General features: G+C 39.1%; 1 protein-coding gene across 9 annotated transcripts in view; it reads left to right on the top strand.

Moving 5' to 3' along the window:
* Nucleotides 1–278: 278 nt before the first annotated feature.
* Nucleotides 279–27,481, top strand: part of ENAH (ENAH actin regulator) — a 157,356-nt gene continuing 130,153 nt past the window's right edge. For 3 of the 9 annotated variants that reach the window (XM_043923942.1, XM_043923939.1, XM_043923940.1), the window contains exon 1: nt 552–801. In XM_043923942.1, coding sequence (XP_043779877.1) covers nt 755–801 — 47 coding nt within the window. In that variant the 5' untranslated portion in view covers nt 552–754. Of the gene's footprint in view, nt 415–497; nt 802–27,481 lie in introns of those variants that run through there. The other 6 variants (XM_043923936.1, XM_043923935.1, XM_043923941.1 and 3 more) reach the window with 6 other exon arrangements.

The raw sequence follows: 27,481 nt of genomic DNA, 5'->3' as shown, positions 1-27,481 counted from the left end.
CGGGCGCGGCGGGGCGCGAGCCTGTGGAGCGGCGGCCGGGCGCGCGGCCCCGGCGGCACCCCTCCGAGGGCGGCCGAAGAAGCTCCCGGGGGAGGAGGAGGAGGAGGTGAAGGAGGAGGAGGTGGGGGGCTGCGGCGGCCGCGGGACCCACACTCGGCGCCTCGGCCTCTCCGCCCCCTCCCCAGCTTTTCTTTCGCCCGCTCCTCTCCCGCTCCGGACCCGCGCCTCGGCTTTGTGCGAGGAGATGGTGTAGCCCCGCGGCCGCCTGGAGGAGGAGCTGGACACTTGTCTGCCGGCCCCGAGCTGCGTCCCCGCCCCTGGAGGAGAGACCCCCCCCCCCCCCCCCCCGCTCGGCTCGGCGCCTCCCGCGTCTCCCGGCTGCTGGGGAAGCCTCGGCGCGGCCGGCACCATGAGGTGAGGGGCGCGCGGGGCGGGGGCCGGCGGGCCATTGTGCCGCGGGAGCCGCGACCCCTCTCTCTCGGTCTTTCCCCGGACCCCGCCTTCCCTCTCCCGGCCCGGCGCGTCTCCCAGGTCTCCGGTCTCTATCTCCCCCCCTCCCCCTTTGTCCCTTCTCATTTTTCTTTCTTTCTTGTAATCCTCCCCAGCCCCTCTTACTGGGGAGGGGGGGGGGCTCCTCTTTTCGACGTTCTCCCGTTTTTCCTCAAATGCTCCTCTTGAGCCCAGGATTTCCCTTCCTAAATTTAATGTGCTCCTGGCTCCCTCCCCCCCAGCCCTTGCGAGACAAACCTGGGAGATGGGGAGGGGTTCGAGAATCGAAGCGTGCTTGTTGCTGGGAAACAGGTATTTTTCCGTCTCTATGTAAAAATTTCGTTCACTTTTATAACAAAACTCTCGTGTTTAACTAAAAAAAAAAGGGATGAAAGTTTGAAAGACCTGTAATTTCTGTGGGGAATAAAGTGCTCTGGTAGTGGTAGGTGAAAGGGTTCAGAAAGGTGAAATTTCACGGTGGTGGGGGAAGGGAAAGAATTTATTACGTTAATATTGGGGAGGGGGAACACAGTGAAAGACTGCGATAAGTAAGTTGTTCGGGGTGTGTAAACGGGGGCGGGGGAGGGATTTGTTTGGAAAACCCTTTTCTCTTCCTCTAGCAGCCTGTGTTGCATTGCAGCAGCTGCCTTTTTCCTTTTTCTCTCTAATCAATAACACAGAAGCTAAATTATTTTTTCAGCCCCAAAGAATTGAATGTACCGTCGTAAAATGTTACTTTAATTGATACGATGAAACATATGGTGTGATATTTTTCGTGTTTGTTTCTCCAATTGTGTTAGAGAATAAACCGTGATGTGGTGTGTCATTCATTGGAGATTTTTTTTCAGCCTTTCCTGTGTTTTGTGTCCATAACCTCCTCTTTTCGGATTGGTGCAAGACTTCGTGAGAAATGGGACTTGGTAGACTGAAGGCTGATCCATTCTGCGTTATCATCCTTAAGGCCTTCCTTTTAGGTTAAACAATTGTGGATAAAAGTAAATTACTCCATTTCTGTCTTCTGAAAGAGATAGTCTTACAGTTCGTTCGGATTTGAATCTCCTTTGTGTTAAAAGATTAATGGCTAACCGTTGCCAAGACCCTTATAATGTAATACAATGAGATTTGAATGATATAATCTACACTTTCCTGCGTTTTGGCAAGAAAATGTCATGTCATTGGAATTCTTTCTCAATTTAAGTAGTTTCCACTTTAAACTTTTTTTTCCTGTCAAGATTGAACACTACTTTACCATTTTGGTTTTTATTTTAATATATATATATATTTGTGATAGAGCTTTCAGCTTATTGTGAATTTGAATTATCTCTGATTCAAGTTATGGAGCTTTATTTGAAGGCTTTAAAATTTGTTTTTAATGCTGTGTCTCTAAGTGACCCCTTTTCCTTTGTGATTTCACAAGCAAGTTATTTTCAAGTATAGATAGTGCAAAATGTAATTATGGCATACTTTGTAAAATATGGCTTGAAAAACTTGAGCCATGCCTTTGAACATAGTTTTTTTTTTTTGAATCAAGTTATTGATGTCCTTGAAAACTCTGGAACTACAATAAAGCATTGTTAATGTTAAGTCTTGTAATAAATTATATTGATTTCTGCTGTAACTTTTAATGCTTATAGGAGTTTTGGAGATCAGAATGTATCAAGTTGTTCCAAACTTTGGGTAAACTTTTCCCAACATTGAAAAATGTAAAACAATGAAAGTGAGTTATTTTAAAATGAAATGATTGTAAAGTTGTCAGATTCAAAGACTGTGAACCGAAAAGAAAAAACTTAAAAATTAATATTCAGTGAAGTTTGATTACTATCATGTATAGTTATCAACCTGTCAAAGGTAAATTATATCTTCACTTAAAAATTCCTTTTCTAATAAGAAGTAATTTGTAACTTTTAAGCTGTTTTCCTGCTCTGCTCTGTTCCTTATTAAATGTAGAAAGGGAGGAATCACACTGATGCTTCCCAGTAGCTTAAATATAGAAGATGCTACACAGGTCTGAAAAGTTTGTTAAAGTAGTCTACAGTAATTCTTTGTAGGCTAATTGTGAATAATTTACAAGCAGAAAAGAGGATCAGCTTTTCACTTTGGAAGGCATTGGATTATTTGGTAGGTGGTTTGTGCGACTCATATGTATTCACGTTTCCTTAGATACCTGTAAAAGCAGGATTGTCTGGTAAGGAAGTAAAAAGTGCTGGTTGCAAAAAGCTCTGGCATATTTTGGTGCGTAAGAAACGGCTTTTTAGGTTATAGTCATATTGATTTGGTCTCGATGCTTTCCAGTATGCTAGGGCATAAATGTTACACTATTAAATTGAGTCTCTCTAATTATGAGTAGTTCTGATGCTTTAAAGGCCATCCAGAAATAGGAGTGTTTGGGTAGAAAATTTCCACTTAAGTTGGTCATAATTCTGAAGAGGGACTGTGATAAATATGTTGCGGTTTAGGCATTTGTGATAAGATCTCTCAGATGACTTTAGTTTCAGGAATGGCACTCACTGGTATAATGTAATAACTCCTTTGCAGAAGGGAATGGAATAATAACCTTGTGCTTAGTTGCTCAGTCATGTCCAGCTTTCTGAGATCCTGTTCCTGAAGCAATGGCATTCTACACATTTAAAAAGCTGTGTATAGAATTACTTGTTAGTACTTTTTTTAAAAACAGATGAGAATTAAAATGAGAACTTGTATTTCTTATACAAAACAGTGAGAGGGTTGAGACCTAAAAAACTGATACTTTTGTTAGTGGAACACCGGACTTTTTGTTCTATTCTTATTTTTCATTTATGTAATGATTGAAAATTATAAGATTTGTGATATAGGTAGGGGATTATGTGTAATATTAATATAGCATATACCTTTTAAATGATTACATTTTTGCTTAGTTGGTTAGTTACTCAAATTTTTTTTTTTTGGTCGAAAGAGAAGCTTGTCTGATATAAGATAGTTGCATGTAGCTTAGTGGCTAAGAAGAACTCAGAAGATTTCGGATTGACATTCTTAGATCTGTATTAAATAGTCCAGGATTCCACTCACTCTTCTGTGACGTTCTCATGGAAAAAAGGTGTAGTTGAGTTGTGAGGATTCAGCCAAGTCATTTATTAGCTGGATGACCTTGAGCTGATCACTTTATTTCACTGATCCATATTTAAAAATATGTAAAAATAGGGATAGTTATTTACTGGGTATTAAGGATCAAATGATACTATTGACTAGAAGAGAGTGTGTATTGTGTACTTGTAAACCTTATACAGTTACATTACCCATCTTGTTTTAGGGCTTAGTTCTGTAAGGTAAGCCTTTTGGGTAGTTTGCTTCACCTCATCTAGTTCAAGGATGGCAAGCAGGTTGTATTTTGCTTATCTACTCCCAGTTGATAGTGGCTGCCATATTGATAAAGGGCATAGCTGCATTTCTGGGTTTTGTGAAAAAGGGCCTTGATGTTTGATTGGGATGAGGGTTGTACAGAATGGCAATAAAGTGTTTCCTGATATGCACCTTGTTTAACCATCTGTGATCCAGTCCAGTCTTCTTATTTTATAGGTGAGGAAACCTATCTTTGTTTCCTTTCCTTGTGTATGTTTAGTCTTTGAAGTAGTTATTGTGACTTTGTTACCTTCGTTTATACTAATGATAAATTTAATACACATTTTAAGAGTGTGGCATAGTTAAAGTCCAGAAGATCCGGGTTTTATATGCTGACTTGTTAATGGAGAAAACTGATAAATATGGAGATTATTCTATTTCAAGAATTGTTGTGTCAATGGTCAAGTGAGAGCCCGTGAAAGGATAATAATAGTAGTCTCTATTCCCATGGATCTTGCTTTATGCTTGTAGGTTTTGGATGTGTGGCTTTCTTACAGAGGTTAATTTTAGGGGCAGATGCCAAATTTTCATTTTTTAGAATGTCAGTGCTTTGTATTTAGGCATTGTTTTGCCTTGTAGGTATTAAGGAATACATCATGAATAAGAATGTGGATTAATGAAGAAAAGGTACTGGTTTTTTACAGCAGTCAAGGTTTTCAGTTAGTCCAGTTGGAATAACTGAAATAACTGGCGGGCCCATTTGGCTGGTATAGAAGAAATTACTTACTCAACTGACAGCTTTGGTTACTTATCTTTTTGGTTACACAGCTTAAATCTGGGGTGACTGTATAACTTGTGAAACTCCCAGTCTTGTTTTTTTTTTTTTAACATCCCCTCCCTCTTGAGCCTCCCTTGCCATCCCACCCGTCTAGGTTGTTACACAGCTCTGATTGAGTTTCCAGAGTTATACGGCAAATTCCCATTGGCTATCTACTTTACACATGGTAATAGACGTTTCCATGTTACTGTCTCCCTACATCCCACCCTTTCCGCCCCCACCCCCCACCCTTGTGCATAAATCTGTTCTCTTTGTCTAACACCCAGTCTTTATCATAAGTGTAAGAAGGGTTTGGGAAAATGTGATTTCAATTTTTATGCAGTTGTTGGGGAGGAAAAAGACTTCAGTTCTTCCCATGCGCTTCTCTCCTTTCTCTGAATTGATGGATGAAACTGAGTGGAAGTAAAAGTCAGAGAGAGAATCTGAGCTGAGGCTGTACTTCAGTGAATGCTTCCTCAAACAAAGGCTTATGAAGTTTTCTGGCATAGAAATCAGGAAGAGAATTCCTTATCAGACCTGAGAAGTAGTCCTTGATTTATCTACATCCCAGCTCTCTTCTGTGTTACTGTGTCCTTTGCATATTTTTTTGCCATTGCGTTTATTTCACTGTTTTATAATGATGTGGATTTTTCTGTCCCTCTTCGCTGTAAACTCCTTGAGAGTAGGACAGCGCTTTTATATTCAGGGTTCCAGCAAAATATTTGGCATAAGGTGGGTGCTTATATAAATGCTTGACTTGGGGGTGTCCTTTTCCGGAGTCTATTCACTAACAATAAGCACCACCATTTCTGGAGCACCTATAATATTTTGTAGCCATACTGGGCATTCTAGGATGTAAAATAGTATTCAGCATATAATAAATGTTAGTAAAGTTATTTAATTCAAATAAAACAAGCATCCTGAACACAAGAATAGGTAGAGAGCTTGTTTCTTCCTCAAACACAAAGCTCTGCTGCTGCTAAGTCACTTCAGTCGTGTCCAACTCTGTGTGACCCCATAGACGGCAGCCCACCAGGCTCCCTCATCCCTGGGATTCTCCAGGCAAGAACACTGGAGTGGGTTGCCATTTCCTTCTCCAATGTATGAAAATGAAAAGTGAAAGTGAAGTCGCTCAGCCGTGTCCAACTCTTAGCGACCCCATGGACTGCAGCCTACCAGGCTCCTCCCTCCATGGGATTTTCCAGGCAAGAGTACTGGAGTGGGCTGCCATTGCCTTCTCGGAACAAAGCTCAGAAGTGGCCAAAAAAACAAAAACAAAAACAAAACAAAAAAAAGAAGTGGCCAAAAAGAGTCAGACTCAGGTTTGTCTAACTCCAAAGCCGTTTTGGAAGATACTGGGTTTCCTTGACTTTCTCATTAAATTCTGAATTAACAGAATGGCCATCATTCTTTGATCATGGGACTTGCAAGTATTTTTGAGCAACAAGCTCAAAATGCCTACATGTCTATTGGCTTAGCTGATTTCTACTCTGCTTAATGACTGTTTTGATCCTTATTAGTGCTTAAAATACCAATAATTGGATAGTTTGTGATATTCATGAAGAAAGGTTTATTAGTTAGCTCAAGATGCTATAACAAAATCCCATAGAGATTTATTTTCTTAAAGTTCTGGAGGCTGGAAATCTTGAGATCAGGGTGCCAGTATGGCCGGTTCTGGTAGGACCCCCATCTTTTTGGACACTTTCTTGTTATGTCCTCATATGGTAGAGAGAGAGACAGAGGTCTCTCCCCTTTCTTACAAGGTCACTGATCCTTTTGGATTTGGACCCCACCCTTATGACCTCATTTAACCTTAGTTACCTTCTTAATGCCCTGTCTCTGAATATAGTCAAAGAAGGGATAGGGCTTCAATATATGGATTTTTCTGGGAAATAATTCAGCCCATAGCAGAAGATAGCCCGGTTTTTTTTGGTCAGTGGATACTGCTTTGATGGAAGAAGCGAATCTGTATAATGCTTAGGTGATTTTTAGATTGATTGGTTTAAGTAACTCTACATGAAGAAAGCATTTACTGATGAAATGAAACATTTATGAAAGAGACCTCCTACATTTTCTAGAAATTTCTGTACATTGGGAAGTTTTTGTTTTATAATGACTCTGATAAGCTTGCATTTATTTTTTCAAAAAATCCTTTTGGTATGAAACATATGGCTCAGTGCAGAGGTTGCATCAGTTCAGTTCAGTCGCTCAGTCGTGTCCGACTCTCTGCGACCCCGTGGACATCACCTGTCCATCACCAACTCCCGGAGCCTACTCAAAACTCATGTCCATCGCATTGGTGGTGCCATCCAACCATCTCATCCTCTGTCGTCTCCTTCTCCTCCTGCCTTCAATCTTTCCCAGCATCAGGGTCTTTTCCACTGAGTCAGTTCTTCGCATCAGGTGGCCAAAGTGTTGCATATAAGAGGGTAAAAAGGACAGGCTTTAAAGTCAACCTGAGTTCAAAGTAGGTTATAAACCTACTTTGAGTACATCACAATTTTTGAGATATGAATTTTTTCTATAAAATGGAGATACTTTTTTGCATTATAGGGTTGTTAAGGAGAATTAAATCAGAAATTATTTAAAACGCTGGCATAACATTTGGCACGTAAAATGGGCTTGGTGAGAGTAAATCCCCTACTTCTGTGGAAGTCTGACATCTCCTAAGTTTATGTTAAGAATGTGAAAACTGATGTAAAATGGTGCAGCCGCTTTAGAAAACAAGTGCTAAACATAGAGTTACTAGATTACCCAGAAATTTCACTCCAGGGTATATGCACAAGATAAATAAAAATATATGTCTATACAAACTGGACACAAATGTTCATGGCAGCATTACTCATAATAGCCAAAAGGAACATGGTTGGAAACATGCTAAGTGAATGGAAGTCAGACACAAAAAGCCACTTTTGTGACAGGAAGAAGATTAACATTTGCTATGGTTTTGGGAGCATAAAGGAAGATTGGGAAGTGAGTATGTGCAAGAGGGTTCCCCGACCCCATTCCGCTGTGTATATGTGTCTGTGTGTGTTTGGATGCCGTCAGGGTGTCTGAGAATTCAACTGAATTCTGACGTTGCCTACCTGGAGATGGAATCGGATTCCACCTGTAAAGGGTTCAGTCCCACAAGACCCATCTTCTATTTCAGGAAGTGTGTCAGTCATGTCCGACACTGTCCCCATGCACTGTAACCCACCAGGCTCCTCTGTCCATAGGATTCTCCAGGCAAGAATACTTGAGTGCAAGAATACTGGAGTGCATAGCCATTCGCTTCTCCAGGAGATCTTCCCAACCCAGGGGTCGAACCTGGGTTTTCCGCATTGCAGGCGGATTCTTTACTGACTGAGCCACCAGGGAAGCCCCTTTCCATTTCAGAGATGAGTCGCAAGTCCAGGTTGTTATGTGTACTTCTGATTGACTGGCTGTGACTCAGAGGGCTCCATAGCCCCCTCCTCAGGTGTGATTAATTTTTTAGAATGGCTTGCAGATCTCTGGAAAGCTCCGTTTACTCACTAGATTCCTCCTTTATTATTAAAAAAGATATTAAAGAAGATGAGCCAGATGAAGAGCTACACAGTTCCTGAACAAAGGAGCTTCTGTCCTTGTGGAACTTGGGTCATGGCATGGTGGCATATGGAAGTGTTCTGGTTCCCTGATGTGGAAGCTCTCAAAAAAGAGAGCCTGAAAGCCATTCTTTTGGGTTTTTGTAGAGGCCTCTTCACATTGTCATGATTGACTGAACCATTGACCAGTGGTGACTGATTCGACTTTCAGCCCCACTCCTCATCTTTGGAGATAGGATGGAGTGGGTAGGGGGGTGGCCCTGAAAGTTCCAACCCTCTAGTTACTTGGTTGGTCCTTCTGGCATCAGCCCCAGTCCTTGGGGTGCTTCTGAAAGTTACTTCATTCACATAACCAAAAGACAGCTTTATCACTCTGCTTCAGAAATTCAAGGGTTGGGCGAGCTGTGAGCGTGAAACTGGAGGAAGACCAAATATATATCTTAAAAATCACAATGTATATTGGGTTTCCTTCTGGGATGATGGGAGATGTTCTAGAATTAAACAATGATGATCATTGTTCAACCTTGTGAATATACTTTATTGTTCTGTCCCTTAGTCATGTCCAACTCTTTGCAACCCCGTGGGCTGCAGCACACGAGGCTTCCCTTGCATCACCATCTCCTTGAGTTTGCTCAGACTCATGTCCATTGAGATGGTGATGCCATCCAACCATGTCATCCTCTGTTGTCCCCTTCTTCTCCTGCCCTCAGTCTTTCTCAGCATCAGAATCTTTTCTGAGTCAGCTCTTTGCATTGGGTGATCAAAGTACTGGAAGTTCAGCATCAGTTCCTTCCAATGAGTATTCAGGATTAATATCCTTTAGGATTGACTGGTTTGATCTCCTTGCAGTCCAAGGGACTCTCAAGAGTCTTCTCCATCACCACAGTTCAAAAGCAGCAGTTCTTCTTGGACTAATATTTTAAATTGACATCTTCATGTTTTCTAAAGAAGAGAGATTGAAGATAGAGAACCATTGGGCTTTTCTCTTTAGGGAACCAGGTGGGTGGGAGTGCTGAAGTGGAAACGTTAATTAATGGTGCCTCTGAGAGGCCTGATCAAATTTTGGAGTTCTTTATGCGCAGGTAGCAGCCATCTCTCTGGTAGCTCTGTTACAACAAGGATGACTAAAGTCACTGATAATATCAGTGAAACAAGTCCGTCAGAATCTTCAGAAACCCATTTAATTTGGATAGTGATTTTTCTTGGGTCTGTTTACAGTAATCACAAATACCAGAGAAAGTTTTGTCTTTGGTGTCATCAACCTTGATGATATTTTTGCCCTTCTAGGACATCTGGTCTTGACAAACCTATATGTCTAATGATAATGAAGTCAAAATGACTGACTGCGCTGCCCGGGTCCTCCTATCCTTTTTCGTATCTGTTGTTATATGTGTGAGCGTGGTGGGGAAGAAGATTCATAAAGAACCTCAGACCATAAAGTGAAATAAAATGAATAGCTCTTTAGGTCAAATCTCAAGAGAATCCAAATTGCTTGTGCAATGAACTGATCTTTCTGTGCAGGTGTTGTGATATAAAATATTGGTTATATTTGAGTGTCTGCTTTTGCTTTGAGAAGTCCCCTCCTCATCTACTCCAAATTCTCATCTCACATTAGACTAGTATTGCAAGCAAATTGTGTCCATTCCTTTTTTTTTTTTTTTTTTAGCAATTTAAGGTTTATGGATCAAAAAAGTTTTCATTTCATTTGCTTTCATCTCTTTTTAGTCTCTTATTTGCCTTGGTTTAAGAAAAGGAACCCAATTTACTATTGTCGAAACAAAGGTTTGGTCAGCGTTTGTTTTAATTACTTTTTTCTTTTCATTATAAAGCAGTATAGATTCTACATAGATTTTTAGAAGGTATGGAAAGTATAAAGATTTCAATAACTTAAATCTAAACCATCTAGAATTTTAATATTTTGATATATAGCTTTCTAGACTTCTCATAATGCATATGGCATATGTTGTGCATCCTCAGTCATGTCCAACTCTTTGCGACCCCATGGACTGTAGCCTGCCAGGCACCTCTGTCCATGGAATTTTCCAGGCAAGAGTCCTGGAGTGGGTTGCCATTTCCGTCTTCAGGGGATCATCCCAACCCAGGGATTGGACCCACCTCTGTTACGCGTCCTGCATTTGCAGGTCAGTTCTTTACCACTGGTGCCACCTGGAAGCCCCTATAATGCACATAAATGTGCTTGTGGGTGTATGAGTGTGTTTTAAGTAAAAGTGAGATCATACTATTTAGAAGCAAAATTATGTATTTTGTAACTGGCCGTTTTCCACATCTTGTCACTAAATAGAGATCTAAAATAATTTTAAGTGACTGCATGGTATTTTCACTATGCTTTGGGTGACCTTAATCTACTTAATCTCTTGAAAGTTGCTCAGTCGTGTCCGACTCTTTGTGACCCCATGGACTATACAGTCCATGGAGTTCTCCAGGCCAGAATACTGGAGTGGATAGCCTTTCCCTTCTCCAGGGGATCCTCCCAACCGAGGGATTGAACCCAGCTCTCCTGCATTGCAGGCGGATTCTTTACCAACTGAGCCACAAGGGGTAGACTTTTAGATTTTTTTTCCCTTGTTTATAAAAAATACTGCTATGAACATCTTTGGGTATATATATCTTTGTGCATATCATATTTTAAATCTGCACAGATACTTATGTTTTAGGATAAATTCATAGGATTAAATTGGAGAGTGTTTATTTTTCCCTTTTCTTTTACTTTTTTGTATCAGCAGGTTGTTAGGTCTCCCTTTGCTTCTCTCCGCCTCACCAACACTGCTGAAACCCCGGCCACTGTTACTCACTGGAGCAGTTGGTATCTTCTCATTTCCGTTCTTGTGCCACATTCTCTGTACATCAGTTAGAATGGTCTTAAAGTGGAAATCCAATACTGTTCTTTGCCTGCTGAAGCCTTCAATGTCATCTTAGTGTTCTTGGGATAAAACTCAAACTAATAATAAAACCAAAATTATTAGTAGGTCCTGCGTGATCTGACTATATTCTAGTTCCTGGAATATGGGAATTCACAGGCTTCTGTGAGTATGCAATATTTGAGTGAATAATAAATGAAATTGCCAGACCAAAGGGAATTTTCTTAGTTTTTGGTACACATTACCAAATTAACAACAGCGGATGAGTGCCAGTTTCACCTCACTCTAACCAACTCAAACCATTGTCAGCATTTTTAATCTTTGCCTATCTGATAGGCAGAAGGTGTTATCTCATTGTTTTAATTTGTGTTTCTTTGATAGTAGAGTTGAATATTTCTTGTTGTGTTTATTCGACATTTCTTTTGACAGAGTTGTCTCTGCGTCCTTTGCCTGTTTCCCAAATAGGATTTTAATTGTTCTTGTAATGATTTATAACGTCTTTAAAAGGTAACCCTTTGTGGTGTAGATGTTTTATGCCAGTTATCTAATGTGGTATTTGAGACTACCTCAAAACCTAGCAAAACATGTATGAGCTGGCTGGTCAGTTCCGCTGGACTCACTTGTATCTTTTCATTTCTTAACTAGGTTCATGTGCTATGTCTTTTTGTGTCTCACTTAGTAGTACCAGGTGCAAGGTCTTATCAAACTTCGGCCTGCATCCTCTTCCCTAATGCCTTCTTGGCCAAAGCCAGGCGATCAAGCCCAGAGTCAGGATGGGAGGAGACTACACACACATGAATCAAAATCAACCATATGTATCTCTTTTAAAAAGAAAATGTTCATTTATTTATTTATTTATGGCTGCACTGGGTCTTCATTGCTCTGTGCAGGCTTTTTCTAGTTGTGAAAAGCAAGGGCTACACCGTAGTAGCAATGTGTGGGCTTTTCATTGCTGAGGCTTCTCTTGTTGAAGAGCACAGGCTCTTGAGCTTGGCCTCAGTAGTTACGGTACACTGGCTTCATTGCCCCAGGGCATGTGGCATCTTCCAATACCAGGGATCAAACCGTGTCCCCTGCATTGGCAGGCAGATTCTTAACCTCTGGACCACCAGGGAAGTCCAATTGTATGTATCTTATAAACAAATTGAGCGCTCATCTTTTAATTTTACTTTGGTATGGAAGCATTAAAGTTTCATGTCAGTTCTGTTAGTCTTTACCTTTATGGTTTCTGCCTTTGGTGTCAAGCCATTCCTTTTCAAACTAAAATGATACAGGTATTCACCTACATTTTCTTCTGTTACTTTTTGGTTTCATTTATGTTTAAATTTAAGCCACTTGAAATTTATTTTGGTGCACGATGGGAGGTTAGCACTCGACTAAATACCAAACAGTTAGTTGTCAGCATCATTTGTTGAAAAATCCGTCTTTTCCCATTTATTTGAAATGTCATACTCATTGTATACTGAATTCTCATAAATACTTAGCTCTGTTATTTGTTAACATTATTATTAATGTCATAATAACATTTGTTATTTGACTCATTAGTTACTTGTCTAATTTTAGGCTATTACCTCACTGTATTAATTACTCTGATTTTATAGTATATTTTAGTATCTAGAAAGGAAAGTTACTGTTCATTTATTGTTTTTCAAAATTTTATTTGCTTTTCTATTTGATACATTCCTTTAGTTTAGTTTTAGAATCATTTCATCAGTTAAAGCAAAAATGAAATAAAAAATTGCACTCCCAAACCTGTTGGAGTTTTAATTAGAATTGTGTTAAATTAATGGATTAATATGGCTGGAGGAATTGACCCCTTTATAATATGGAATTTTCTGTTCTTTTTTGTCTCTGTATATTCAGATTTAAAAATTTTATCTTTAGTAAAGTGCAGCAGTACTTTAGTTTAGTTTAGTAGGTTTGACATTGTACCTTTAAAAAGTTCTATATTTAGAAATTAAAGTTTCAGCTCATTTTTGCTGTAAGTATATATCTGTTCTCATTTTTCTTTGTCTTAATTTTATTTAACATATATACTTATATTTAAACATAAAGCTTTTGATTTTGAGTTTTTCCTTCTCTAATAACTCATTTCCAATGTTGACATTTCTATTCCTCAGTTTTCTTAGATGTTGAAATGTAATAGCTAACAGTTACTGAGTACTTACTGCCTGAAATCCTTCCCATATAATCATTTAATACTCCCCTTTACAACTTATAAGGTAGAAACAGTTGTTAGCCTCCTTTTGTAGGTGAGAAAGATGAGTCTCAGGGTTGAGAACCTCGCCCAGGGTTCAGTTCAGTTCAGTCATTCAGTTGTGTCCGACTCTGCGACCCCATGAATCGCAGCACTCCAGGCCTCCCTGTCCGTCACCAACTACCTGAGTTTACTCAAACACGTGTCCATCGAGTCGGTGATGCCATCCAACCATCTTATCCTCTTTTGTCCCCTGCTCCTCCTGCCCGCAATCCCTGCCAGCATCAGGGTCTTTTCCAGTGAGTCAACTCTTTGCATGAGGTGGCCAAAGTATTGGAGTTTCACCTTCAACATCAGTCCTTCCAATGAACACCCAGGACTGATCTCCTTTAGGATGGACTGGTTGGATCTCCTGGCAGTCCAAGAGTCTTCTCCAACGCCCAGGGTTACCCGTTGGTAAACAGTGAACTGGGATTTCACCCCAGACAGTCTGATTCCAGAGCCCGTACTTTTAACCAGTATTCTAGGGTCTAGGGTCTCTCTGTAATGATTCACTTTTATGAACTGAGGTCTGTGTTTGAATTTTTCTAAATGTTGATGTGTGAGTGAATATTTTTCTTTGTGATTTCATCATATAAGGGTTCTTTATTTTCTGAAGAACAAGGCCATGTAGAATGAATTGACCTAGAATAGGAGGAACATTTCAGAGATAGCAGGGGTGGGGAGAAAAAGGCTTTATTTGGGTTTAATCTTGAAAAGTGAAACAAAATTATGGAAACATTCATGTTATGGTTGCTACTGTGTGTTAAATTCTTAAGATGGAAGAAGAATGAATCAAGTGTTGGTTGCTTGTTTCACATAATTTTTATTTAAAAATTGCAAGACGGTATGAAACTATACTATATAGTTAATGTTATGATGGACTTTTCTAGTGTGATCCTAAAGAAAGTCATTTTTGCAAAAATATTCAAGGACTTATGTTTTCAGATTTTTTTGTTTTTGACCTCCTATTATCTCATCTTGATTAGCTTTCTCCAATTAATTGCTGGTGATGTCTGTTCAAATGCTTTTAGCTTCAAGTAGCAGACTCAAAGTACTTCAACATTAAGAACATTTACCATCTCATATAATTGAAAGTCTAGAGAAAGAGTGGGGTCTAAGCCCACTCCACTGAGTGGCTCACAGATGTCTCTGAGAACCCAGGTACATTTTGCCATCTTGAGTATCCATTTAATCTTCACACTGGTAGCAAGCAGGGCATGGGATTTCTAGGCTTCACTTTCAGAACCACTGATTCTTCATGGGAAGAAGGGTCGTCTTTTGTTCCTTTTCCGCCTTTCTTAAGGTATAATTTACATACAGCTAAATTTTAATCATAAGTATATCTACAGGTTGATTAATTTTTACTACATATACTCATCTGTGTAACTACCACCCAGGTCAGGATACAGAACATACTCATCACCCCATTAAGTGCCCTTAACATTCCTTCCAAGTCAGTGTCCCTCTCCAGTGTTCATTTCTGCCAGGGGCTTTGTGATTAGTTGGAAACAGTTCTCATCATTTTTAGTAACTTTGAAGAGTCCTGCGTCTCTTGGAAGGCTTGCACCTCAGCTTTGCACATGGTACACATTGTGTTGCTTTGTCATTGAAATACCTGCCATCGTTGAGAGACTGCCAGGTAAACTGAACTGACAGAGGTTACTGTTAGCTTAGGAGGAATGTTTGACAAGGTTGAATTTTATAAGTGGTTAGTTCATTCATTTTTCTGGTGTGTATGTATTAGGATGATTTTGCTTTCCTGGGCAACCTGGCAAGTTATGGGAGTCCAGCAATGAATCATATTAAGACCCCAAGCCTATTTTGTCCTGTATTACATTTTTACATATGTGTTGCTGGATATTCTAATTTATTGCATTGGTGTATTACCCCATCCAGTCTGTGATCTGTGCAACAGTCAGATCTTTCTGAAATTTAGATTTATCAGCTCAATGTCATGTCTAAAACACTTCAGTGGCTTCATGTTGCTCTTAGAATTAAGACCAAACTTCCTTTTTATTGCCTACTTCCTGTGTGAATCTTCTTGCTCTGTGATTCCAAAGTTAGTAAAATGGCACAATAAGATGAATCCTCAAAAGCCAGTTATAAAAAACTAAAAGATGTACATGGACATACCCATTCCCTTATGCGTATAGTTTAGTGGGGGTGGAGGCATTAATCAGTAGTGGTAAAGAACCTGTCTGCCAATACAGAAGAACTAAGGGGTGTGGGTTCAATCCATGGGTCAGGAAAATTCCCTGGAAGAGGAAATGATAACCCACTCCAGTATTCTTGCCTGGAAAATCCCATGGACAGAGGAGCCTGGTAGCTATAGTCCGTGGAATAACAAAGAGTTGGACTAAAGTGACTTCACACATCGTGAAGGTAGACTTTTATCTATTTTTGTCTGATTCCTTTCTAAATGATGTCATGTGCAAATAATGTTTAAGGTTTTTTCTCTAGTATGTATGCCTTTTATTTATAGCAGCTTGCCAAAGTTATTTTGTATTGCTTTAGTGAAGTATTTTGTTAAATCCCTCTATTATTTTGTTCAAAGCATCTACTTTAAGGGAAATTCCTCTGTCATCTTTTTATATTCCTCTGGATATGGAAGCTTTTCAAGGTGTTTTCATTTTAGAAGGAAATGCTGCTGCTGCTGCTAAGTTGCTTCAGTCGTGTCTGACTCTGTGTGATCCCATAGACGGCAGCCCACCAGGCTCCTCTGTCCCTGGGATTCTCCAGGCAAGATAGGCAGGTCTAATAGAATCATCATTGGCTTCAAAGATGTTTTTTGCTTTTTACCGACTTTGAGACGTTGGCTGTCCCCAGTCTCAATTTCTGTCTCTGCCATATGGAATTAATAATCCATTGCCTTGTTTTGTGGTTTGCCTTAGTGCATTTAGAAAATTTATGGATTTAGTGTATTCTTGTACACTTGATTTAGCGGATTGTTTTCTTTGTGTTGTACCATAACCTTTTTTAAAAAATAAAATTTGAGCTGCTGAATGTTCTTTTGCCGTTTTCTTTAACCTTTTTTTAAAAAATTAATTTTTGGCTGCAGTGGGTCTTTTTTAAAAAATTTATTTATTTTGATTGGAGGCTAATTACTTTATAATATCATGGTGGTTTTTGCCATACCTTGACTGAATTAGCCACAGTTGTACATGTGTGCCCCTGTCCCAAACTCCCCTCCCACCTCTCTCCCTATCCCATCCCTCTGGGTTGTCCCAGTGCACCAACTTTGAGTGCCCTGTTTCATGCACTGAACTTGGACTGGTCATCTATTTCATATAATATAAATGTTGCAATGCTATTCTCTCAAATCATCCCACCCTCGCCTTCTCCCACAGAGTCCAAAAGTCTGTTCTTTACATCTGTGTCTCTTTTGCTGTCTTGCCTATAGGGTGGTCGTTACCATCTTTCTAAATTCCATATATATATGCGTTAATATACTGTACTGGTGTTTTTCTTTCCAGCTTACTTCACTCTGTATAATAGGCTGCAGTTTCATCCACCTCATTAGAACTGACTCAAGTGTGTTCTTTTTAATAGCCAAGTAATACTCCATTGTGTATATGTACTACAGCTTTTTTATCCATTTGTCTGCCGATGGACATCTTGGTTACTTCCATGTCCTAGCTATTGTAAACATGCGCTGGGTCTTTGTTGTTCCCTGAGGGCTTTCTCTAGTTGCGGTGAGCAGGGGCTTCTCTGGTTACTGTGCTTGGGTTTCATTGTGGTTTCTTTTCTTGTTGCAGAACATGGGCTCTGGGGCTCATGGGCTCAATTGTTGCGGCACACGAGCTTAGTTGCTCTGTGGCATGTAGGATCTTCCTGAATCAGGGATCAAACCTGTGTCCCCTGCATTGGCAGGCAGATTCTTAACTACTGGACCACCAGAGAAGTCTGTTTTTAAGAATTATTTGTTTGTCTCCATTGGGTCTTGAGTGTGGGCTCTAGAGTGCACTGGCTTAGTAGTTGGGGCACGGCCTGTAGGATCTTAGTTCCTCAACCAGGGGTTGGACCCACATCCACTATATTGGAAGGAGATTGTTATCCACTGTGCCACCAAGAAAGTCCCTTTAACTGTTAGTATGAAAGACTTCTGATGTTAGGCACTCTAAAAGCAAGGACCTAGTTAAAGTCTTAGAGAATGTATATTTTAAAGTGTTTTAAACTTTCTTAAGGTGAATTTTTAAAAAACAGACCCCCTGCACTGTGGAACTGTTATCTGCATCATTGGAAGCAAGCCTCATTTCTCCCCCAGTGGCCAGTCTAACCTTCCCTCCATATGCTTGGTCCATACTGGGCCAGCTATTCTTCCCAAACTTCCGCCTAAGAAGCTTTCACTTGCACCCTGCAGCACACAGCTGTCTCAACCTGGCATTCAGCGTCCTCTGCAAAATGTTCCAGCTGTGCCTGTCCATACTCATCGTGTGAATTCATTTCACAGTGGTCTGCTTTTTGTTCCCCAAAGGTTCTGGTGGAATGTTGGTCTCATTACTTTTGTTCTGTCTTCTGGAAAGCTGCCTTCTCTGTGCTCACTCAGTCTCACTCTTCCTTCAGTTTCCTCTGTTAGTTTATATCTTTTAGTGATCACTCCTGGCTAAGTCTCTCTTACTGAACTCAGATCATCTGTTGACCATTCAGCTTGTTTGGTACTTCAGACCTAAAATTTTCCTTAAAAAATCAAATGTGGGCTCCCTTTACTCCTGGTACATTTCCATAAGCACTTTATAGCATGCTGGGTACAATCAGGGACTTCCAGTAACTTAAAAAATAGATATATAAAAACTAAACTCATGATTATTGATTGTTTTAGTCCTCATTTTAATTCTCTAGATAAATCATCTGATTTTCAAAGGTATTAGGGTACTTTGAGCAACTTAATATTAAACAGTGTGTTTTTATAATGTTAAGTAGGTATGGGTGAGTGATGGTAATGGTATTTGGATAAAACAATATGTACTTGAAACTATAAGGACCAACACAAGTTGTATGTATGTGTATCTGTATGTGTATCTATATGTTTTTCTAGCTAGAAACCTTATGTAAATAAGTATTCTATCACCCAATCAACAGTCCTGTTTCTCTTTAACAGATTAACTGTTGCATTTCTTTCTGAGTCTGTAAAAAGTACTAAATTAGAAACTAATTCAATAAGGTTTTAATACAGATCATGAGTACAATGATGAAGTAGACAGTTTATTTTTTGTGACCGCCAGATCGCCTCTTTCCCTCATTTTCCTAAATGCTTCCGTAATTTCTGTATCAATCAAGATTCTCTAGAGAAATTGAACCAATATTTATTTATTCACTCATTTAAAGGAATTGACTTACGTGACTGTGGGGGCTGATTAGAATGAAATTTGTAAGGCAAACTGGCACACTGGAAATTGAGACAAGAGTTGATTTTGCATCTTGAGTCTGGAATTTGTAGGGCAAGCCAGTAGTATGGAAACTCAGTTTTTATGTCACAGTCTTGACGCAGAATTCCTTCCTTTCCTCTTCTAGCTTCTGGTGTTTGCTGGCAGTCCTTGGCATTTCTTGGTTTAGAGGTGCCTTACTCTAATCTCTGCTTCTGTTGTCATAAGTCTGTATTTTCCACGTGTGTCTGTCTTCACATGGCATTTTTCTCTTTTAAGGAGACCAGTCATACTGGATTAAGGGCCCAGATTACTCCAGTGTGATCGCATCTTAACTAAGTATATCTGCCATGATTCTGTGGTTCCAAGTATCACCTTCTGTGGTACTGGGAGTTAGCACTTCAACATTAGCTTTTGCCTTAGTCTCCCATTTGGGTATGGACCATGACTTTGGTCTCATTCATCTCTCATTTTGTCAGTTGAACAGAGGAGGATATGTGTACACATATAATAAATATAAATACATGCAAAATATCCACAGTGAAACTGTTAGAAGTAATGAATGAATTCAGTAAAATTGCAGGTACAAGATTAATGCCCCTAAGTCAGTTGTTTCTATACACCAGCAGTGAGCAATAAGAACAGGAAATTAAGAAACACTTCCATTTACAGTAGTATCTAAAAGAATAAAATACCTCAGAATAAATTTAACCAGTGAGATGGAATTTAACAAAATATTGCTGAGTAAGACCTAAGTAAATGAAAAGAACTTCTGTGTTCATGGATTGAAAAGACTTTAATATTTTTAAGATGATAGTACTATCCAGAATGATCTACAGATTCAGGCAATCCCTGTCAAAGCCCCAATGATCCATTAAAAATTTTTTTTTATACATCTGTTTTGTGTCTGGTCTTTGTGGCACAGGGGAATCTTTCATTGTGGCACATGGACACTCTAGTTGTGTCAGGAATGTGGACTTCAGTAGTTTTGGCACTTAAGCTTAATTATCTTGTGGCATGTAGAATCTTAGTTCCCCGACCAGGGATCAAACCTGCATCCCCTGCATTGCAAGGCAGGTACTTACCCACTGGACCATCAGGGAAGCCCCCCAGTGGTGTTTTTTTGCAGAAATAGAAAAACTCATCCTAAGGTTCGTATGGCATTTCAAGGGACCTGGAATAGCCGAAGCACTCTTGAAAAGGAACAAACTTGGAGGACTCATACTTCCTGATATTGAAACTTATTCCAAAGCTACAGTAATCAAAACAGTGTGGTACTGTCGTAAATATAGCCCTACAGAACAGAATAGAGAGCCCAGAGGCAAACATGTTTACAGTCAATTGATTTTTGATTTTATTTTAAAACTTAAAAAATTTTTTTTTTTTTTTTATTATTTGGCTGTGTGGCGAGTCTTGTGAGATCTTAGTTCCCTGACTAGGGATCAAACCCGGGCCGCCTGCATTGGGAGTGTGGAGTGTTAGCCACTGGATTAACAGGGAAGTCCATCAATTTTTCACAGGGGTGCCAAGATCATTTAATGGGAAGAGGATAACCTTTTCAACACGTTACTGAGAAAACTGGATATTCTTAGTTCTTTTGAAAGAGTTTGGGATTTTTCTCTACAGTATGAATGCTTTGGTGTTACTGATATTTGGGGTCAGAGAATTCTGTGTTGTGGGTGCTCTCTTGTGCCTTGAAGGGTGTTTAGTAGTACTCCTGCCTCTACCCACTAGATGCCTACCTGCAGCTCACCCCTAGTGAAAATTTCCTCCTAGTGAAATTTTGGATGGGGAAAAATCACCCCGGTTGAGAACTACTACTCTGAATTCTGAAATGTCAGGAATTATTGTATAACTAAATGTTTAAAAAATATGTTCTGTGTATTTTGAAATGTTTATTTTATTTTATTTTCCTTGCTCTGCCATGTGGCTTGTGGGATCTTCTTAGTTCCCTGACTCAGGATTAAACTCATGTCCTCTGCAGTGAAAGCACAGAGTCTTAACCACTGGACCACCAAGGAATTAATTCCCTTAAATGTTTTATGTTTAAGTGAAAAAAGGTGACTCCTGTTTTGTTTCCTACTTTGATTACCAAAGACTTAAATCTGGTTACTTAGACTTTAGTCTGGTAACCCAGCCACAAAATATAAAGTGTTTCAAAACAGAAAAATGCGTTCTGAAAATTAGTCAGTATAAGTCTGTTTGTAAGTTAGAAACTACTTGAAGATGAAAAAAATCAGCCTTTGAATTTTAACATAGGTGAAATGGAAAAGGAAAAAAAAAACAATTTGGAAGAAATTGTTGTACCTCTTCATTAGTTCAGTATTAGTGTTTAAAACAAACTTAACTCGTTGGTTTGAAAGAAAATTTCATGATTAACTTTTGTGTCCCTAAAACCTGATGAATTTTCCTCACTGGTCCAGAGGCCCAGTAACTGGAAACCCATCTCCATACCTGGCCCAGGACAAGAGTCCTTGGCTGAAGATTGTGGTGTCTCCGAGGCTGACCTTTGTTCATGCTTCCTGCAGGCCACATGGGCTAACCAATTACACACGACAACTTTTAGTATCCTCCATTTATCCAGAGTAAGTAGATGTTTATAAATATTAGCTGTTACCTGTTGCACATTTAAAAATGAGCCAGGCAATTGCTAAGCGCTTCATGTGAATCTTTTCATTTAATGAATTAGAATAAAGGAGATTGGTGTCATCTTTGCTATTTTACATTAGAGGAAACCAAGGCTTAGAATGCTTAAGTGACTTGTCTGAAGTCACATGGTCTAAATGACAGTGGAGGTTCAAATCAAAGTCCTGCATCTTTCCAAAGACCTTGCTCTTAATATATTACTTTGGCCTCTAATTGTTCTACCTTTCAATGCTGCTTCTCAGATTTCATTTTCCATCCTTAAGATCAAATCCAATACTGTTGGAGTTTGTATAGGAAGCATGGGAAATGCGGCAGATTGGACTGGATTTTATAAAGGCTTTGAATAACAAGAAAGGAATGAAACTCATGTGCTTCATACTTCTATACACTGTTTCTTCCAGTCTTTACAGCTACTCTCTAGAGTAGATATCACCTTCATTAGTACCCTTGCTTGAGTTTATGGCTAATAAGGGGTGGAAGGAACCTAAGTTTGTTTCAGAACCCTAAACCTAACTTTGTTTCACTTCCAAACCTGTATGTGTTTAGCCCTGTGTCTTCAAAGTGGTTTGAACTTTTCTGATTGACTTCTAATTTGTGGTTGCTGGGGACAGCCATGGGATTATTTTGAGGAGTTTGAACCGCTTGGTGCACCAAGCTTTGTCTGTAACCCAGAGATACCTGCCTTTGTAAATGTTATATTTCAAGTATGTAGGTGCTTTTATGATAAGATACAGATTAACCTAAAAGGTAGTAAATTCTAAGTACTTTTACATTGGTTTTTCTGAGTCAGAATATGAAAAAAGTAGAATTTATGAATTTACAGGGCCTTCTTATCTTCAAAAAGGCTGAGAACCACTGTTGTCAATTTATTTTATCTGTATTTGATCTGTTTCTTAGGTGGGGCTTGGCAACCATTTAACTTTCTCAAAAGACAGGGATATCCCAAAACAATGCAAGTATTTATAGAAATGGCAAGAAAAACTGCTGACTTTAATTTTTTGTTCTTTAGATGAAGACTTTTGGGGAAAAAAAGTTACTAGTTACCTATATAGGCAAATCTATTAAAATAGTTAAAGTAAATTTCAAGTAAGAGAAAATTTAAATTGTTAGGAAATTATAGCCTTTGTTTTATAAATTAGGATTTTTTGAAAATAAACTGAGAGGATCAGATTCTTTTAAATTATGGAACAAAAGGCATGTGATATCCTGTTACATAGGATTTTAAAAATGACTCTTCTAAATGATGCTTTTAGAAGAATTTAAGTAGCAGTTTTATGCTAGTACATAGAGAATCATTGAGAGTGAAGGCATACCAGTACATTCAAGCTGTGAACAGGCTGGAATTTAGGCTTATGATTCTTTAGTTTTAGAATTTAGAATATCATTGGGATTCTGATGGTAGTATTGTGCATGCATGGTCAGTTGTGTCCGACTCTTTGCAACCCCATGGACTGTAGCCTGCCAGACTCGTCTGTCCATGGAATTGCCCAGGCAAGAATACTGGTGTGGGTTGCCATTTCCTCCTCCAGGGAATCTCCTTGACCCAGGGATCAAACCCATGTCTCCTGAGTCTCCTGTACTGGCAGGCAGATTCTTTACCACTGTGCCACATGGGAAGCTGATGTTGGTAGTAATCTCTGTAAATTTGGTTTCTCAGCCTTGATGGGGTTAATTGAGGCTTGGCAAGTCAAGAAAAGGAGTTCTGTGCTGTTTTCAGACTGCAGGATCTTGTTGCTATGCAACAGACGTTGTCAGTCAGCACAGGGTATAGTAAATTGGTGTTCTCTGGCCCTTTCGCCACATGCTCATTTTGTAATCTGAGAGAAGTGGTTTCAGGCTATTTTGCGAGGTTTTATTTTAAAACAGGCATTTGAAGATTTTTGTTGCTTTTTGTAATTGGTTGCATATAAGGTCTGTGAAGTCTTTGTTCTTGTGTAGAAGATACACTAAAATGCTTGTGTTCAAAGAAAGGGTTTATAGATTTGTTTCCAAGTAGTTGCAGTTTAGAGCAGTATTTTTGTTCTGTAACTGTAAGAAGGATGGTGCTGCCATTTCCACGGAGTCAATTTTTGCTTGAAATTCAAGTTAAGTAATTTGAACATCAGAACTTTTCAGTAGCACAACATATTATTTTAAATTTTATTTTTGAGAAGTACGGACCCAGATGTTGATATCAGCATCCCTTTGTTGATAAACATGTTTTTTTATAGGAATCCTAAACTTATATAGACTCTTCTGTAGAGTCTGTTACTTTATTTTCTCCCAGGAAAATTAAAATGTTTTAATAGCAAGTGGGTGATTGATAAGAGCCTTTTCCTAAAAAGGAGGTAAAATATTACAGTAAAATTTAATGATTTTAACCATTTTTAAGTGTATGGTTTCATGGCATTAAGTACATTCACATAGTTGTACAAACTATCACCTTTCTTCATCTCTGGAACTGATAGCCTTTTGCATCCATTTAGTAACTTAATCCAGGCCCTCTTGTAAATGCTTTAGATAAATTAACTCATTCAGTCATCATACCCATACCCATACCCGTATATCGCTCAGTTGTGTCCGACTCTTTGCGACCCCGTGGAGCCCACCAGGCTCCTCCATCCATGGGATTCTTCAGGCAAGAATACTGGAGTGGGTTGCCATTTCCTCCTCCAGGGGATCTTCCTGACCCAGGGATCGAACTCAGGTCTCCTGCATTGCAGGCAGATGCTTTAACCTCTGAGCCACCAGGGAAGCCCAGTCATCATAGCAACCCTGTAAGGTAAGTATTTCTGTTATGTTCCAAGTGAGGATACCGAGGCACAGAGAAGAACATGCACTAGTCATGAGTGGAGCTGGAATTCACACCCCAGCAGTTTGCTCTGCTGTGATCTCAGCCACTATGCTGTATTGCCCTCTTTTGGAATTACTTTCTTTTTAGTGGTAGGAGCAATGCTTTTTTAAAAAAATTTTTGTAGTTTATTTAAGTAAATTTAATATGCTTTAACAGCATTATGGACTCTTAGTAAATTTAATTTGGCCATATTTTAGACTTTTTTCCCTGAATATTTAAAAAGGATGTAGTTTGTATTATATTATGGTTAATTGTATATAAAAATTATTTACCTTTTGGTTAGTCATATAGAAAGGATTTAATTCCCCTTTTCAGCTTGTTTCTGGGTCATTTGCTTTGCTGTTCTTTCCAATAGAGTGTATGGAATATGCAGATTATTTTCTGATCGTTTGATACAAACATACAGGAAGGTATAGTGTTATTAAAGAATTCTAATATGCCATTTAAAGTCTAAAGCCAGTTGGCATTGGATCATTTGCTTCTTAGTATTTTATAAATTCAGGCTCTTCTTTTTCATGGATAATATGGAGTTAATTGTAGTATTGGCAATCTACAATAAAGAACTGCTCAAGAGTGAAAAGGGAGAAGAGCAGTGCAGGTTGTCATTTGAACTATCAGTTGGTACAAAGGGATGGATATTTTTTAAAAACTTTTGCTGTCTTTCTGTTAGGTACTCTTATGTCTGTTTTCATTCTTTAACTGATGTACTTACCTTTCCCCCCATCCCAAACTGCCCCTCCCCCCATTCCAGTAGATTTTTGCCTTGAGAACCCTTGACCTTGATTTTCCCTGTTTTATATGGTCTCATCCTGCTCAGACAGATTTATTCTATAGTCAGTTTGCTTTTCATTTCTCTTCATAGTTGCACCATCTTAAAAAAACTTTTTCCTCCTTTTATTTTTGTGCATTGCTATATATGTTTGATTATGCCTTTTTTCATTTGTTCACTTGATATGTTTTGCATTCTCTATGCTTTTAAAAAGCTGCTCAGAGTTTTTAGTAGCATATTTCACTGTAATTTACCTGTTTCCTTTTAAATGGCTATTTGTATGGTTTAAAGTGATTTTGTATAATGAATAATGCTTTCATGAACCCTAAGGGTTTTTTTTTCCTCCTAATTGCAGACTAATTCCTTAAGATAGATTTCCAGAAATAGTATTAGATCTCTGAATAAATAGAAACAGTTTTAAAAGGTCTTGAATCATATTGCCAAATGCTTTCCTGAAGTGTTGTACCAGTTTTCCTGCCAGCCTGCAAATATATGGAGTGTCCATTTTACCACAACCAGCAGCAGCAGAGAATGTTTTGATGCTGACCTTTAAATCTAAGAAGAATTGACTTACAGCTCTGCTGGACCTTTATCCTAAATTACACCTAGAATTATAATTGTGGTTGAGATTATATTCAAGACAAGGGAGGCCTGGCTGCTAGTTTCTGTCCTTCAACTGCTTTTTGATTTCTGTTTTGATGCAGTCAGTGCCCAGATGAAGTTTCATTTACCGCTGTACCCTTTTGCATGCGCGAATGACTGACTTTTTCTGCTCTTCAGTCCCTTAATTATTTTGATAAGTTGAATGGTATGGAAGAATGTGGTGTGTGTTTCAGATGACATTTCCCTTGAGAGCCTGGGCAGGAATAGGTGTGGCGCTCTCCTTCACCCTTCAGGAGGCTCCATGGGCAGCAGAGGCATCCGAGATCAGGTTCAGTGGCCACCTTGTCCAGAGGGTGCTTCTCAGATGTAGCCTGAGTTACTGTTACTTCTTTACTTAGAAAATAATGAACAACTCTGGAGGTAAAGTGGCTTTTCCCTAAAAATTTTTATAGAATTTAGAAGAATTAAGAACTGATAGAATGTTTTCCTTGAGTAGAAGAAAAGTCAAGGGAAAAGCATTCCTGAAAGCTGATAATGTAGAAGCTGCCTCTGGGTTCATAACAGCTTTAGGTGCAGTTGACTGTGCTGGCCATGGACCACTTGCGCTGAGCTGGCTTTAAGTTCTCTTTAGTTCTCTCCTAATGTCACTGGCTGCATCTCTTCATCTTCTCCTTGCTTTTCTTTCTCCCCCTCGACTTGCATTCCTGCCCAGTCTTACTCAGCCCCTGGACTTGACCACCTGTGTACTTCTGATTCCCAGAGTCAACTTTCTGGCTAGTTCTGTCTGGTGAGCTCCATATAAGCTCACAGCTTTATTTGCTTATTAACTAATGAGCACCTTAAACATCACGTGTCCAAATCAGAGTGTGTGATGTGAACATACAGATTTGTACTTACTGATAAATACGTATTTCAATGACATTTTTCCCTCAGACTTTCAACCATAAAAAATAACAAAAGGGCTAAATTATAAATAATATCAGTATAAGACTTGTAATATTGAAAGGAATGCCTTTCACTCTCATTTCGTAAGCTTTAGATCCATGATTTCTTCTGGTAGGCAAGAAGGAAGTGTACCTATTTTCTTCTGAATGTCTGAACGAAGAAGGGTTCTTATTAAAGGTTTTTTTTTTTAATGTGAGCTTCTGTATGCTATGTACCTGTACCATTAAATATCATTCTTTTTTTTCTTAGGTTAGTGTTTCATATGTGAGCTGACAAATAATAATTTGAACTATTGTATGGTGGTACAACTTACTCAACAGTTGAGTTTTTTGTCAGTATCAATGCCTTTGTAGATGATCATATGCGTTTATTTATTGTATTTTTATTCACATTTATTTTTGTACTGTTATTTGTGCTCTCATAAAAACGAGGAGGAAACAGAAGAAACGAAATGTTAATAATACAATTGAAATAAATATGAAAGTCGCTAGGTATTCTGAAAGTGGTAATGGGATTGGACCCCTTTTTGTACTTAAACTGGTTGTCTGTGTTTGTATATCATACATGGTAATTTTGACACTGATGAAAACTCAGTTGAGGTGAAGAAGGACCCTAGTATAGCTTACAGCATCACAGTGAGAGCGGCTGAAGCCAGGACTGTTTTCAGAGCTGGCAGTATCGGTTAACTAGTAGTTACCCATTCTCTGCTAGACTTTATTCTTTGCCCCGTACTCTTTCTTCACATGGCTTCTCCGGAGTCACTTTTTCCAGATTTTGTAAATTTAAGTCAATGAATGTTTCTTGTGATCTTGAGGTAGAAAAAAATCCTGGATGAAGATTGGTAATAAGCCCTACCTAGGTCACTGTGCCTTCTTCTCCTGTGAGGGGGTGGGATGCTGTGATGAGCATCAGTGGTAGTGGGGAGTGAGCTTTTGTAACGTGGGAGAAGGAATGCTGGCAAACAGAAATGTATTACGGATACTCAGAAAAGGACGGTAGCGAAAGCCAGTTACAGGT

Source organism: Cervus elaphus, chromosome 14 (genome assembly GCF_910594005.1).
Source record: "Cervus elaphus chromosome 14, mCerEla1.1, whole genome shotgun sequence".
In the NCBI taxonomy this organism is placed as follows: domain Eukaryota; kingdom Metazoa; phylum Chordata; class Mammalia; order Artiodactyla; family Cervidae; genus Cervus; species Cervus elaphus.
The sequence above is the reverse complement of the archived record's forward strand: the minus strand, read 5'-3'. Positions and strand labels throughout refer to the sequence as shown.